The sequence below is a fragment of the Phlebotomus papatasi genome, chromosome 3 (assembly GCF_024763615.1).
Source record: "Phlebotomus papatasi isolate M1 chromosome 3, Ppap_2.1, whole genome shotgun sequence".
In the NCBI taxonomy this organism is placed as follows: Eukaryota; Metazoa; Arthropoda; class Insecta; order Diptera; family Psychodidae; genus Phlebotomus; species Phlebotomus papatasi.
In genome coordinates this window covers 77,414,791-77,430,596 of record NC_077224.1, presented here as the reverse complement: position 1 = coordinate 77,430,596, position 15,806 = coordinate 77,414,791, and the positions used below count along the sequence as shown (strand labels likewise).

At 32.1% G+C, this 15,806-nt stretch overlaps 2 protein-coding genes across 2 annotated transcripts in view; one reads left to right on the top strand and one right to left on the bottom strand.

Moving 5' to 3' along the window:
• Window positions 1–4,362: 4,362 nt before the first annotated feature.
• The window catches only part of LOC129805862 (uncharacterized), a 161,493-nt gene continuing 150,049 nt past the window's right edge, over window positions 4,363–15,806 (bottom strand). Inside the window, exons 7-8 of the mRNA XM_055854085.1 lie at window positions 9,798–9,978; window positions 4,363–9,591 (exon numbers count right to left, since the gene is read on the bottom strand). Coding sequence (XP_055710060.1) covers window positions 9,839–9,978 — 140 coding nt within the window. The 3' untranslated portion in view covers window positions 4,363–9,591; window positions 9,798–9,838. The remainder of the gene's footprint in view (window positions 9,592–9,797; window positions 9,979–15,806) is intronic.
• On the top strand, window positions 12,323–14,022 carry LOC129805865 (uncharacterized). Its single transcript, XM_055854088.1, has 2 exons — window positions 12,323–12,415; window positions 12,566–14,022. The coding sequence occupies exon 2, from the start codon at window positions 12,963–12,965 to the stop codon at window positions 13,854–13,856; it is 894 nt and encodes a 297-aa protein (XP_055710063.1). The 5' UTR covers window positions 12,323–12,415; window positions 12,566–12,962; the 3' UTR covers window positions 13,857–14,022.

The following is a 15,806-nucleotide window of genomic DNA, read 5'->3' as shown; positions in this document are numbered from 1 at the left end:
AAAATGTTATACATATGTTGAACTTATTTGAAATCCACAAAAATCTTAAGTCGTTATTTCTAACCGTTTTTTCTAATAGATCTGATAATATTTGAATAGATAGACGGAACAATTATTGTTTTACCTTTATTTTATATTTTATGGTTTTAGAATTGTACTGCTCAATTTCTTACGATGTTAAACTCGGGTAATCGATTATTTCATCCATAGAACTTGCTTTTACCGTGCATTATTGATCCGAAATCGGTGTAAATATTATGCTTTTTAGGTGTAATAGGGCTTAAAGTTACTCTTTCTCGTGTTAATTTTACCCTTAACAGGTGTAAAATTAACATTAAAAAATGTTGATATATGTTTACACTTAAAAAGTGTTAAAGCTATGTGGAAAAAAGTTAATCGCACCCCTGTTTTTTTCCTCAGTGCCCCAAAAAGATCTACATTTGAATTTTTGAAGATCTAAGTAAAACCAGCTTTGAAGACATCTTATTCAAACCGATTTGATCAAAATTTTATTTTAATTAAAAGTCTTGAAATTTTCAATATGACTGTATATATACCATAAAATCAGTAAAATACAGATATTAGATTTTATTAGTGTGAATATAGGATTTACTTTTTCTATATCCTTTCTCGAATGGGTCAAAAGGTAAATTTCCTCTTCGATGATCAATCTATCGTAAGTGAACGTTTTATGTATAGGGGCATTTTCTGTTAATGGATTTAAGTGGATAATGAATAAACCTAGCAGCATAAATCACACGCAGAATAAAACGACATTTACTTAAAAACTTTCAGAAAGAAAATTCTTACAGTGCATTATCGTAAGAGTTTAAACATTTCGCAAAGAATAGGTTGTTTTGCCGGTCTATTTTAAAGTCTCTGATGGCTTATTATTCGTTTTGGATGCACAGAAAAAATATAATTCGTAAAATTCTTCGGAAATGTTTGTGAACTCTTACTGGGGACTTACGAAGAGCTCGTACATTGTAAATCCACTAAAATGTTTGTAAAGGTTTGTGGTTTGTACTTTTTTTCACAAATTTTGTTCGTTAGATGATCACTTGACGCGATTTTTTGTTCTTTTTCAAACATTTGTTCATAGATTTTTGTTTGTCTGGAAATATTTTACGAACAAATGACAAATTTTTGTGAACACTTATCTGTGTTTTTACGAACATTTATTTACGAGCAAAAGATTGTAAAAAGAAACAATAAATAGACTGCAAGTGATTAATCTTACGAACAATATTAGTAAAAATGAGCAAAATTCTACGAACTTTTCATGAGTTACACGTTTTATGAGCTTTTCATAAAACCCCGTAGGAATTCACAAACATTTACAAACATTTTTATGAAATATTTTTTCTGTGTGGTCAATCAATGAGATGAGAAATTATTAATGTATGCGTACAAAAAGAAATACAAGAACAATAATTTTATTCTGGTGGTTTATTGATACCGTGAATAGTAGGGTTCCAGGAGATTTTCAGTTCAATGAAATGTAACAGAACATGGATGAAAACACTGGACTTCTCTTGACTTTCACAATTTTACTCTCTACCTACGACGTTTCGTGGCTGGATGTCCTCTCCATCAAGTGCCGAATATGGCAGAGAAAATCACGTACAGGAGGGAATTCGTACACTGCACTTGGACATGGGTCACAATTTTTGCCGTAATGTTCACTATTCGACTGACAATATTTAATTGAAAAATTTTAATAATATACAAAAAAATCCAAAGAGCATATTCAATTAACTTTAACAAACTGTGAGATTTTTGTAATGACTTTATTTGGTAGGGGAAAGCGTACTACCTTTGGGCGACTCAAGCTTCGGAGAATTCAATTTTTTTCCTATCTTCCTTATGGATTTCATTGAATTTTTGAAAATTTGAGCTATTAGACTAGCAATTAAAAAATAATATTACAATGGGCCAAATTCATTGATAACACATTGAAAAAAATGAATGGTTCGAAGCATAAATTGTCCGAATGTAGCGCGCTTTCCCCTATATCCATCTACTCAATGTATGGGAGACCGGGGAGGTTGGGACACTTTTTCATGTTTTGACTTTGAGACACTATTCCAAAAAACCACGATAGTGTATTACAATTTTATGCGATCTATGGGATACTTATGGGTATTGACTTTATAAAAAGTACTCGATAGAACTTGGAAAACAACTGAGTTTTCTTGGAGAAGATAAAACTTTTAACTTGACGCTTTGTCCCAAACCTCCTCGATATGGGGCAGCATGGGACGCAAAAGGGGATGTTTGGGACGCGTTTTTTCTCGCATAATTTGTATTACTGGAACACGTTAAATTATTTTAAATACCAAATTAAAAATATTTCTGATAGAAATAAAAATGTCTCATCTTTTATTTACACTAGAAATTAATATCAATTTTATTTGTACAGTAGAGTCATTTATTGTCAATCAGTTATCTAAAGTATTTTCTTCTTATTTTCCATCTTCCTTTCTTTTCTTTTTTTTATTCTAAATATTGCAATCATGATTATCAAATTCCTCAAGCGAGTAGATTTTCTTGCAATTTTAAGTTTTGAACTCATTGACGGATTCCTGTTTAATTTTACGACAACTGCATTGTACCTGTTTTCTCATTATTTCTCTGAATTATCTCTCGCCTTGTCTTTTCTGGAGAACTTGTTCGAGAAATTTTCGAAAAAAAATAGTTTTTAACTAGTTTGGGCAAAGATCGAATATCCTCTGAGAAGGAATTATTGATTCCCAAGACAATGATGGTTTAATTGTCCCTGTAGTTAGAGAAATCTGCTCCACTCTGGTAAACTTTGCACAAGAGAGAGATTTCCAGTAGAAACTGGGCATTACTCTTCATTTTGACATTAAACAATTGCATACCACCTATAATCTTGTCGAAAATCAACGTCCCATTCATCCCCTTTCAGGTGTCCCAAACATCCCCGTGTGTAGTTTTGGTATTTAAAACCTTTATGTAAAAAACAAGAGCGTATAATCTCTGAAACTTTAATAAAAATATGTTCCCAGATTACACTGCTACCTAATGAGATAAAAAAGTTTTGATTATGTATCGCTGATATAAAATACAAAGAGGAAAACTGAGACGTCAAAATATACGATTTATATCAATTTAAAAAAAAAATGTTCATGGAATTAAAACAATAAAACTGAGGATATCCATTCTTCTAGTCAAGATACATCTTAATATTGCCTACAATACAGTAATGGTTAAATCCCATTTATTTCAAAAATTAATTGAAAAAATCGCCTTGTCCCACACTACCCCTGTCCCAAACCTCCCCGGTCTCCCCTATATGAGTTTTTAGAATAATTCTATAAACCTTTTCCTTATCGTGCAGTCTTATGAAAATGATGCATAAATTTAAGAACACAAAGTTTAGTATTCCATTGAAAAAGAAACTAATCATTTTAGCATGAACTAATTTAATGCACAGTCATGTGCTAAATGTTTAGGCAGAAAATTTTGTTTTATTTGTAATTTCGAAATTAGTTCTATGTAACATTTGATAAGCACTAGTGATTTGATGAAAAACCAGCGTAGTAAAACACTTTGAACAATGAAGTAGCAAATACGCAAATGAACGCTCAATTGTTCTAGAATCAATCTCTCATTCAACTAGCATTGTACATCATTTGCATGTTAATTTCCTTGCCTTGAATTCACACAAAAGATGCCACAACTCAATTGAGAGAGAGAGAGTGAGAGTCTGAATGGGAAAAGGGGGAGCAATAAAGACAAAAGTGAATATATGATAGATCTTTTAAAAGTTTTCCATTCCCTTTCAACCCAAGCATTATATACATGAAAGTTGGAGTATAGTGTAAATGAATTCAAGAAAAGATGAAATGATGAGAACTCAATGCATATCATGATGGAGCTTTATTGTAATGTCTGACATGGAATTGACTTGGAGCTGAGATTCATTCCTCATCCACTGTGTTGTCTTACCAGTGACTTGGTGAATAATATGAGGGGGTGTTAAGTCTTTCCCATCTCATACCCCAATTTCATATCTCTTTTTCTCTTTTTCTCTTGTCTTAACATAAGACTTAAATATCAGAGGGCATGAAAAAACAGAAAAGAGAATTTTTAATTAATTCTGTGAATTGTCAGCGAAATAAATGTTCATGTTAATTTATTATCCTGTCAAGTGAAGAAGCATCTTCGGGGAAATGCTCTATTTCATGTTTTAACTGCTTTAAGAATTAATAAATTATCCTATTAATTAATTTAACACTCACCTGAAAAGAAATTCTAAATTCTCCTTTTCATTTGCAAAATGAAAATGTACACATATCTCTCATCCTGGGGCTTGCTAATTCAAAGATTTCTCAATTTATGATAAAAGTCATATATGTTTATTGTTGTCTTTTCTTTTTCATCAATTTTTGTTTTCATTTCTGTAATAAACATCAATCTAACAATTATTATCATTTTTAATATTAATTCATAATCCACTTCATACTATCAGTACAAGGTTTTCTTTTTTTTTCTCTTAATTTCTTTTAATATTGATTTTAATTTACTATACTTAATTTCCATCTACTAAATATACATAAGTCTGTCTGTAGTTTTCTTTTACTTTAAGTTGGAATGAGCATTTTCTTTTGTCCATTTAAAAAACAAACAAACTTGGACAAAGTTTTAAAATCGGGATACACTGAAAAATTTACATTGAAAAATTTGCTATAATTATGATAAAATATGCGCCAGTGGCACAGCGTCACATATTTTTGTGGTAATTTTTATCATGGAGAGTGTAATATTCACCCAAAATCTTTGTAAATATAATATATACTTCATTTAATAACAAACTATTCCTTACTGAAAAGCCTGTCATTTTCCACCAAAATGTTTGATCCTATTTTTACGATTTAAGACAGGGACATGACATGTTTCGCATATGTTTCTAGCGCGCCGAAAAAACTTTTGAGTTTATTAGCTGTTTTCTGTCATTGTAGAATGAATTAGCAAAAAATACTAATACAAAATGAAAGCCAATTTAATAACGAAGAAGCAACCGAAAACCCCAAATTGGGAATCTACGTAGTTTTGAAGATATCTCGTGAAATGTGTACGAAAAAAAATTTACACTAAAACTGATCGCATTTTTCAGAGCTAACGTCACCCCCCTGATTTAAGAGTAATCGATTCCTATTACACTTAAACTCATTGAGTGAACTATCGTGTATCGGATTGATATCGGTTAAGGTTAGTCAACGGAAGCCACATCTCAAGTACATTTTAGGCGAAATATATAAATGAATTGAATAATAGAAATGTTTTGTAAAAAAAAATAGATTCATTTATCAGTACTTTATCATCATTTTTAACCGCTTATCTCTATTGTAGTCGTGGGCTCATGACATCAAGGTTAACAGCCCACGTCTGTCGATCCTCCACCACTTCAGGAAGATGTACGGGTTCGATTCCAAGGCGCTCCAAGACAAGATCCTGAATTTGATTCAGTCACCTTATCCTAGGTCTGCCCAGAGGTCGAAAAAAAAGAGGCCCTCCAAATGGCTTGCATAGCTTTTCTAGGAAATCTTTAGTGTTTAACTCTTTCGCGTCACACTTTTATTCAGCAAGTGAATTCATGTAAAATTGAGTTTTTCCTAATGCTTTATGATTAAATATAATAGTTCTGAGACCATCTGAAGAGTAAGGTCAGTTACTCAACAATAAAAACCCCAAAGCAATCTTTCAGCACCCATAAGGATTGTTGGAGTTGGGCGTGTCAAAAAAATAAGAGATTAGGATAGGTGGGTTACTGCCGTCAACTGGGTTACCATGTGTTGAATAAGCCGTGCGCTGTACAATATGAAAAGTAGATTGAAAAGTTCGATGTATCGTATTCTTCCAAAATTTTTGCCCTTATTTTACAATACTCCTTTTATTATGATAATAATGACCATATAACTTGTGATATTTTGTCATAATTATATCTAATCGTTCAATCAGATTTCTTTCAGTGTGATGAATGCTGTATCGGATAGAAGGACAAATGATGATTTTTTTTCCATCCTCAGGAGGTACATTAGATTATTAATAAAAACCAATATTCATTATTGTTGTTTCCATCATTTCGTTGAAAAGTAAATAAAGATAATTGGAAAAAATGGTTGAGTGACCTATAGCTTGGTCAATTGCTTTGTTGTCGATTTTCCATCAATTTTCCCCTAATACTTGGTTTGTTCTTTCAATGTTATTTTTTTTATTCTTCCTTCTACTTTCTTCAATCAATCTATATACAACCATTCAATCATTTAATATATACACATTTATATAACCAGAGTCATTTTTTTCTCTTGGTGTATCTCGACTGAAAAGGGATGGAAGAAGCGTCACAATAAAAAATCATAAATCCCTCTATACATACACAATCACTATGTACATAGTTTTCTTCATTTTATTCAAGCTTATTTCAATCCTATCTTTTATTATATACACTCAACCTCGAGGGATTTTGTTTAAAATTTTTACTACATTTTCTATTATCAAAGTTTTTCACATAATGGTAGTTTTTCTCATTTTTAAATTTACTTGAAATTCGTACACATAGTAGCTATTCACTTTTTTTCTCGGTAATTATAAGAAACTGTTCAATCTTCAATCGTTTTATATGGGGTGCTTCAGCTTTATTAATGTCAAAAAAACCTTAAATGTTGTCTATCATAATTTTCACTGTTATGAAAACAGTCAGTTTCCGGAAAAAAAAATTTATTGGAATACTATATATTTCACAATCATTTCGGATTCAATAATCGGAAATTGTTTCACAATAATTGTATATAAAATTGTTTAAAACTGAATTTCAATTGAAATGTTAAATAACAGCAAATTTATCTTTTTAAAAATCTTAGTACAGGCATGTACTAAATTAAGTTCGAAGATAATTTTGAGTCTTATTGCATATTTTTTGAAAGGGCAAAGACAAATCTACCAAATTTATTATTATACAAAATTACGAGATTTTTGAAAATACCACGGAGTTTTACTTAAAAATGTTATGAAAAATTTAATAATTTTGATAGTTATACACAGTTTTAACAACACATTCCGGAATATTCATTCAATTTTAACACTATATTTCGTTTTATACTAATTTTTTTTTGTAAAATAGTGAAAAAATACAATTTTAAGACAAGTTTATTACTACTTTTTTATAACTTCATGAAAATTTATGAAATATGTTAAAAAAAATGTTTTTCAGATATTATATATTTTTAAAAGCTGCTTCAGTAAGATAAGCTTTAAAAGATTTTTTGCTTCCGTAATTTTCAACATTTTATGAAATTTGTGCGAACACACCAAAACCTAAATCAAGATTACTGATCAATCTGTTTAAAGACTTGATAAAATTATTTGAGTACAACATTTTTAGTACTTCATAATAGTTATTCTTCGTAAAGGTATGTGTGTACTAAATCTTAGATTTATTTTAGAATAGGAGCATTACAGCTGTTAGGAAATTAAACTTAAAAAAAAATAATAGTTTATTAAGGATCTAGAATAGTCTGTTTTTATTATTGATCGTACATTACTGCATCTTGCTTAACTTGCTTGCACAATTCAAGTGTAGCACTAGTAAACTTTGTATTCTTCATATTTAGTACAAATCCAATACCATGATTCTAATTCAAAATTTATATTTTTTGCTGCTTAGAAAATTTTAAAAATTTATAAAAAAAATGTACGTACATAGATAATGTTGCGTGATCCTTTCACTATTTAATTTAGAACATGCCTGTGCTTAAATGCTTTATTCGGTTTCAATCTAATATATTACTCCCTCTGTCCCGAAATAAGTCGTACGTTTGCTAGTACATTTTATATGAAAGAATGTACGACTTATTTTGGGACAGAGAGAGTATCATTATAACTCCATAATATTGCACAGTAAATTACCAATATTTTGCAGACATATTTTTGGAACTGCTCACGAGAGCGAGCTAGATATTTAGTACTAGACTACTTTTGTGGGCAATCGGAGCCGGATTAGACAGGGGTAGAATTAGACCAGTGTATGTTTTTGTCTTACAATAAATATTCAACTAACTATCTAATAAATGTAAGAACAACATCCCCTATTCACATTTTTATCGGTCTAATCCAAACATTTCTCACAAATTATACGCAAAGATTAATTTTATTAACTGACTAATTTTGCCCCAGTCTATCTTACTACACAGAAAAAAAATATTTTGTAAAATTGTTCGTAAATGTTTGTGAATTCCTATTGGGGACTTACGAAATGCTCGTAAATTGTTCGTAAAAATCTGTCCTTTTATCAGAAACATTGTTCGTAAATGTTCGTAACCACATGAAAAAATTTCGTAAAATTTTGTAATTTGTTCGTAAATCCTTGCCAGACAACAAAAACGAACGAATTTTGTACTTTTTTCACAAAAATTGTTCGCAACTTTTACTTGACAAGGATGTTTTATTCATTTACAAACATTATTTGCAAATGGCAAAACTTCACGAACATTTTTCTGTGTGTTTACAAACATTTACGAACAAATGTTTGTAAAAGAACAAAAAATGTTCGTCCAGTGATCATGTTACGAACAATGTTTGTGAAAAAAGGACAAACTTTTTAGTGGGTTATACTATTTGCGAGCATTTCGTATGTCCGCAGTAGAAATTCACAAACATTTACAAACAATTTTGCAAAATTTTCTCTTTTGTGTAGCTATTTCTAAACTGTAATAAATAGAATGTCTACAATAAAATATTGTGTGTTTGGTATATAATATTTTTCCTTTTAATATTGCAGTGATAGATTAAGTGAATTGTTTATGCAGTAGATCATCGAGTCACACTATATAAGTCTGACAAAGAAATAAGGAGTATTTCGAAACAAATTTTCTGAAAGAAGCACAATAAATCAATGAAGAGAGAAAGTTAAATATTTACTTGGAATATAAATCATGTATTAGTTCTCGTCAATATAAACTTGTTGACAAAGGAAATATTACTCATACTTTGTCTGGAAGACTTGAAAAATGTCTGAAGTGAAACGACATTTCTAAATTCAAGAATTTCAATAACATTTGAGAAAGTGGTCTAGATATTAAGTACAAAATAATTTAATAAAAAAAAAGATATTAAGTGAAAGAAAGTTATGTTTATGTCTTTTGTGAACAATACAATTTTTAGTATTTTGTCCGAGAAGTCATTCTAATTGAACATCAGTTGAAAGCACCCCATAAAATTTTAAAATCCTTGACATTTTCTGAAAAACTCATTCACTCTTAATAACAATGTCTCATTAATTTAAGTTCTATTTCACTTTTTCGGGAAATGTCTCTCTATATGCTGTATTTTGCTTTCTTTTTCTCTTAGCTAGAGACAGAATTAATGCTGAAACTGTTTCATATCTCTCAATTTTTCATTTTCGCCAGTGGAAAATTTTTCTATTCACCCCGCCATCATTTTTCCTGGTCTATACCCACTCTTGTTTTTTTCTCTCCACATGTCAGAGTGAAAAATTATCAGATTGAAGTGGCTTCCACCCCATGCTTCTATTATACTTATTATTACATTTGTATTTTTGCCATCCTAAAAGTAATAACAATAAAATGTTAAGAACCTCAATCAAAATGGTTTTTGGATTTGGGAAGTTGGGACTTGGGTGAGCAATTTCGCAGAAAATAATTATTATCCGTCAAAGAAGACATATAATATCCCCCCATTGCTCGTTGACATCTGATTTGTGTGGGGAGTTATTTAGGGGAAGGATGATGGTGTAGCTCACTAGTACTCACATTGTCCATGACTTTGATGCCAATGCTAACGCCAAACCAATTCAATCTAGCAATGCAAGAGTGACTGGGAGCCCTTCACTCATCAAGTGAAACAGTGCTGATGTAATTGTTATTAATGAGATCCACCAGAGACGAGCAAATGGCGAAATTGTAATTGGGGATCTGGATGATGACATATCAGCTGGAAAAGAATAAATAAATATAAATCATTTTGCCAAAGAGTTTGAGTGAAGCACACTTTTCTATCCGGGTGGGGACCATCTCCATTTGCTTCATTTTCTTCTGCACAACACACTCGCTGAGCGAGCATGTGGCCCGATGAAAATTGATTATCATCGATAAATTCACTTTTTCCCCACCAGTTCGCTCCGGGATAAATAGCATTCAAACACGTATAATATATGGTGGCAGATGAGTTAGGTACTAGCTAGATGTTTGAAAGACCATAATGGCTCCTCTTTGGCGATAAAAATACCGGTAAAGGTGCAACGCGAAATGATGTATCATCCCACATTATTTTCAACAAACGTGCACAAGTCCCGATTTTATAAGTGAAAAACTATGTGTTTGTTTGAGAATGGATAGTAATACCGAGAGAAGATTTTCCGCAAATAACATTTGCATAGAATTGTACACTCAGAAAAAAAAACCATTAGTTGAAATAACTAAAAAGATGAGAGCACTTTAATTTAGTAAAAAGACAAGCTTTAGCTGAATGGGCATAAAAATTCAAAGTTTATGACTCAGGGGCTTCGATTTAAAAATCTTGCTTTAACTTGCACACACGAAAAGAACAAATGAAACTTACACCCATAAAAATCATTGAAGTATATTTTATGTTTCTGAATTTTATACAAAAAGGACTGACAGAAAATCCCAGCTTTGTGAGGTAGGTACTTGAAATCCTGACTGAAATTTTATACCTATTCCTTCATTTTCCTATTTCAATACAGTAAATTAAAGATTTATTTTAATAATCAAGCTTGTAGACAAATTCGTAAAGAAATTACTGTAATTTAGGATTATTAGACTTGCATTTAAAAAAAAATTAGTTATCGGTGCAGTACCTGATCATTCCCTGTTCATAACTAATTTAAATCAGAAGTTGGTCTAGGTGACCGCAAAGCTCAGTCTAGAACATACTTATTATAAATTCCAAGACCTCCAAGGAATACAAACATGACCCCATTCGGTTGCGAAATACGTTTTGTACATCTTTTTTTTACTTTTGACCTTGAAAAGCCATTTTTAGAAATTATTCAACGGTGTTTCTGTATATGGACGAAAAGTTTACCTAACAAATCTCTAAAACGTAGGGTAACTGTACCAAATTTCGGCATAGTTGCATACAAGCACTGAAGTCTTACCGTGGTGTCACATATAAGATTAATATTAATATTAAGAAAGACCGGAGATAGAGGTATATAGTATCCAAAATTTCAAATGGAATATCACGTGTGTTATACGGGCTTCAGACCTAAGACTTAGCTATCTGGCTTAATTCCTCTAATTATTGATCAGGCACGATTTTTTAGAAAATTGTTGTTTAGGATTGGATTATAAAGGCAAATGATTCATTAGATTTTGAAAAATCAATAAAATTACTTGTTATTTAGATTTTTGAGACCTCCGGGAACTGGGCTAAACCTCCAGTCTGAATCCGGCATTAGAAAGAGTACACTCTAGTGGAGTAATATGATGAGTAAGATATTACTGTTCGTATTAATTTCTTTCTGACCGTGGTGTCACATATAAGATTAATATTAATATTAAGAAAAGCCGGAGAGAGAGGTATATATATGCACAATTTCAAATGGAATATCACGTGTGTTAGAAAAAGTACACTCTAGTGGATTAATACGATGAGTAAGATATTACTGTTCGTACTAATTGATTTCTGAATCGTATTACAGGCACACGAGCAATTTTCCATGCGTGCCAACTGTGATTCGGTCAGTTTTCGAGCTATGTAGTGCTGCCAACTTCGTACGCAGAGGGGAAATGTGAGAGAGAAGCAAGATAAAACAATTGCTATCTTTTTTTGCCATCTCGTAGTTCAGAAAGTATTAATCTTAATATTAATCTTATATGTGACATGGTCATGAATCGTATTACAGGCAATTCGAGCAATTTTCCATGCGTGCCAACTGTGATTCGGTCAGTTTTCAAGCGAAACGCGAGAGAGAGGCAAGATAAAACACTTGCTATCTTTTTTTGGCATTCTCGCAGTTCAGAAAGTATTAATATTAATATATAGTAAGGCCATGTAACTCCGACGATTGCAAAACTCGGATGCCGCGACCGATTTAACTCGGATACATCAACTTAAAATATAATTTATATTTTTATTTCTGTAATTAATTACTGAAGTATCATAATATAACTATTCTACTTTAAGAAAAACCAAAAATTATATTTTTATCGGTTTAATAAGTGGGTAAAAGAAATATTTTTTTAAGCTCGGGTCAGCTGGGTTGTGTACTAAAAATTTAATTTCTGAGAAAATTTTTCTGTTGACAGCTCGTCGCTGGAAAAAGTTTAGTGTTTTTTCTATATAATAAAACATTATTTGCAATCAAAATTATCAATAAAAGTTAGTGTAGTTATTGATCTACAAGGTGAGTAAGAGTTTATTGATAATATATTAATAATTCATACAGAAATAAGTGATTTTTGTGAATGTTTACATTTCGATGCAAGTCGGATGCGGTGAAAGTCAATGTTTTGGTTCAGAATTTGCATTGTTCAGGACTCTTTTTCTGTTTCAGATGCCAAAGGGAACAAAAGAAAAGACCTATAAGGACAAGCCCTACTCTAAGGAAGGTCTTAGGAATGCCTTGCAGTGTGTACGAGATGGTTCTACCATAGCATATGCATCCAAAACATTTAATGTCCCAAGAACAACACTGCACAACAAATTGACTGGCAGATACCCGGAAGAGTGCCCCAATGGCAGGCCAAACGACGCTTACAAAAGAACAAGAAGAAGAGCTTGTCAAATGGATCCTGGGATGTGCGGATGGCTGGCATCCCATCGGGAAGGAACAAGTTCTGGACAGCGTTAAACTCATCTGTGAGGTCTACAAAATTCCAAACCATTTTACAGCTGGAAGACCCGGAGACGTTTAGTTCAGGAATTTTCTTAAGCGTCATCCAGAGCTCAGCATGCGCAAGCCAAAATCCTTCTCATTGGAAAGAGCTACTGTTACTGCTGAAGACCTCACGGAATGGTTTCAGAATTGTCTTGGATATTTCACAGAACACAACCTTCTGAGCATTTCACCAGACCGTGTTTTTAATTGCGACGAAAGTGCCTTCTTTTTGACACCGGAAGATGGAAATGTCCTGTCCAGGAGAGGTTCACGTGTAGTTCCATCTCTTAAAAATTCAGGACCGAAGCAATGTATCACAGTACTCTTCATGGTGTCAGCTACTGGCGAACTTGCTCCTCCAATGGCTGTTCATAAAACTGACATTACTCCAAAAATTGCCATTCACAACGCAGAAGGATGGAAAATGGGAACGTCACCACAGAGTAGCTGGATGGATGGGCCACTTTTCTATGCTGGTCTTTATTTCCCGAAAATTGTTTTCCAACATTCAGAGGAGTCCATTATCAATAACCAGCACGATCAGGCCACCGACAATAATCCTTCAAATGATCCAGTCATCCCTGGAAACCAACTCTCTGCAATTTCTGAGACTCAACCGATCTTCGACACACTAAAACAATGCTATTTCTGGCCAGGAGAAATTCCAAAACGTCGTCAGAAGAAGAGGGTCAAAGCCAGCAATGTCAAACACCAGTATATTGTATCTTCCGAGGAAATTATCGCGGAACAGGAGGAAAAATTGAGGCAGGATTTACAAAAAAAGAAAGAAATTGCTGAACGGAAGTTGACCAGAGAGAGGAACAAAAAAATAAGGGCAGAAGAAAAGGAGATAAAACTAAAGGAGAAAAACATGGTAAAGGAAAAGGCTCAAATGCCAATTGAAGCTGAAAAGAAAAAACGTGGGAGGAAGTCAGCCAAGAAAACCGAGGAAAAATCAAAGAATTGAGTGCAATCTTAAAATAAATAAAAATATATATAATTAAATAATAAATTAATGAAATGAATTGATGGAATAAAACTCTAAAAAAATGTTTTTGAAATAATATCTTCTCATTTTTATGCATTAAACTTTTCCTTAAAATGAGCATCCGAGTTTCATCGAATTCAACGGAGTTACAGAAAAGCATCGCAGTAACATTCTTGCGCATATATTAATGTTATCGTAATTTTATTATTTTTCATCAATATTATTGCTAAAATTCTATTTCTATTATGATTCTAAATTAAACAAAGAATAATTCTATTGATTTGGAATGGCGAAAAAAATATTTCATCAGTCCAAAAACAAGCATTAAAGTCGCACTCTATGAAAAGTATCCGGATTACCTCTCTTTACTATATATAATTAATCTTATATGTGACATGGTCGTTAGATTTGAAATAAAATAATTTTAATAAAAATTGATCTTTTTGTTAATTCTTTTTAGGGAGTGGTTATTGGAATCTTATAGATAGTTTATTGTATTTGTCTTCTGTAAAATTATTTTTAATACATTTTAAAATGAATGAAAATATAGACATAGCTTTGGGTAATATTTCGACCACCTTGTCTCATAGTTAATGAACCTTTCTGAATTCTTCTAAAATCCTTCTCTAAAGTATGCGAAATGTAAAAACTAATGGAAATCTGAGAAACAAAAGAGGTCGTCAAAATTGCAAGCTGGCCGAAATTAGGTAGAGTTCCCTTATCCAAAAATGAAAGAAAAATTGCACAACGCGTTTCCGTTTCGAGCGTGTTTTTCGGAGCTTGCCTAAACGCTCTTCGTAATACGACATTCATCATTCTTTTTCCTGGACAACTATGTACTTATCTTGAGATAACTTAAACATATGAGATCGGTAAGCATCGAAAATGTGGCATATCTTAGAAAAAGCAGATTTTTCCCAAAGCTCTCGGCTAGGACTCCAAGCCTTCCTCAGTAGTGGTCCAATCTTATAGGATTTTTTGGCTTTTTCAGAGAGTTTGGTGGTTTACATGACATGAAATTCAGGGACTGCATTTTAAAATAATTTATTTTCTTTTTGGTCTTGATTGTAGTAGTTTCTGTTCTTTCTTCGCTGATGGGCTTTTTTTTTGTGAGAACCGGTTTTTGTATTATTAAATTATTCATCGGTATTCACTAAGTCTGGGATAGATAACTCTGATATATCTGAATGTCTAAATTAGCTAACTGGGGCACATTTACCAAAATAAGGTGGAAAAATCTCTAAATAGCTGCTAAATGATGAACCTGAAGTGACAAGGATGAGAGAGGGAGTAGTAGACAGTGTCCTTAAACAGCTGTCGATATTGAGATGTTGGAGGGATCTAGCAGAAAGCCATGAGATCTGGATGAGGTTAGGGCGAGAGGCCTGGTTTCTTAAAAGGACGTTGTAGCTACTAAAGAAGTATAAGTATCTAAACGACAGCTGATGTTTCGAAAACATAAAAAATAAATATAATGTTACATCATTCCTTCTAACAGTATTGCAAAATCAAAAGTTTATAGGGTGAAATACCTCGAATAATGCCACTACCCCATTTCATACCACCTTGAATTTTTTTCAATATTACGGTACTTAAGAATTATGAAATATATACAATAATGACTGTTAAATATATTTCATAAATCTTAAATATCGTGATATTGAAAAAATACCATTTAATTCAAGGTGGCATCAAATGGGGCAGTGGCATCATTTGGGGTATCCACTCCAAGGCTCTGTTAAATGCCTTATGTTGAACCACAATTGAAGCAGAAAGTGATCGACGCTTTGACGATACTGAATAAATTCCAACCAGAAAAGAATAGACACCCAAATTTTATTGAAATTCATGTTAATATGGAATTAAAATCTACGCGATTTATACAATTGTTAATATAAAAACTGACAAAAATGTTAATTTTGATGTTCA

Bases quoted from the DNA above. Each gene is read 5' to 3' on its own strand.
- LOC129805865 (XM_055854088.1), top strand. From the start codon at position 12,963: ATGCGCAAGCCAAAATCCTTCTCATTGGAAAGAGCTACTGTTACTGCT.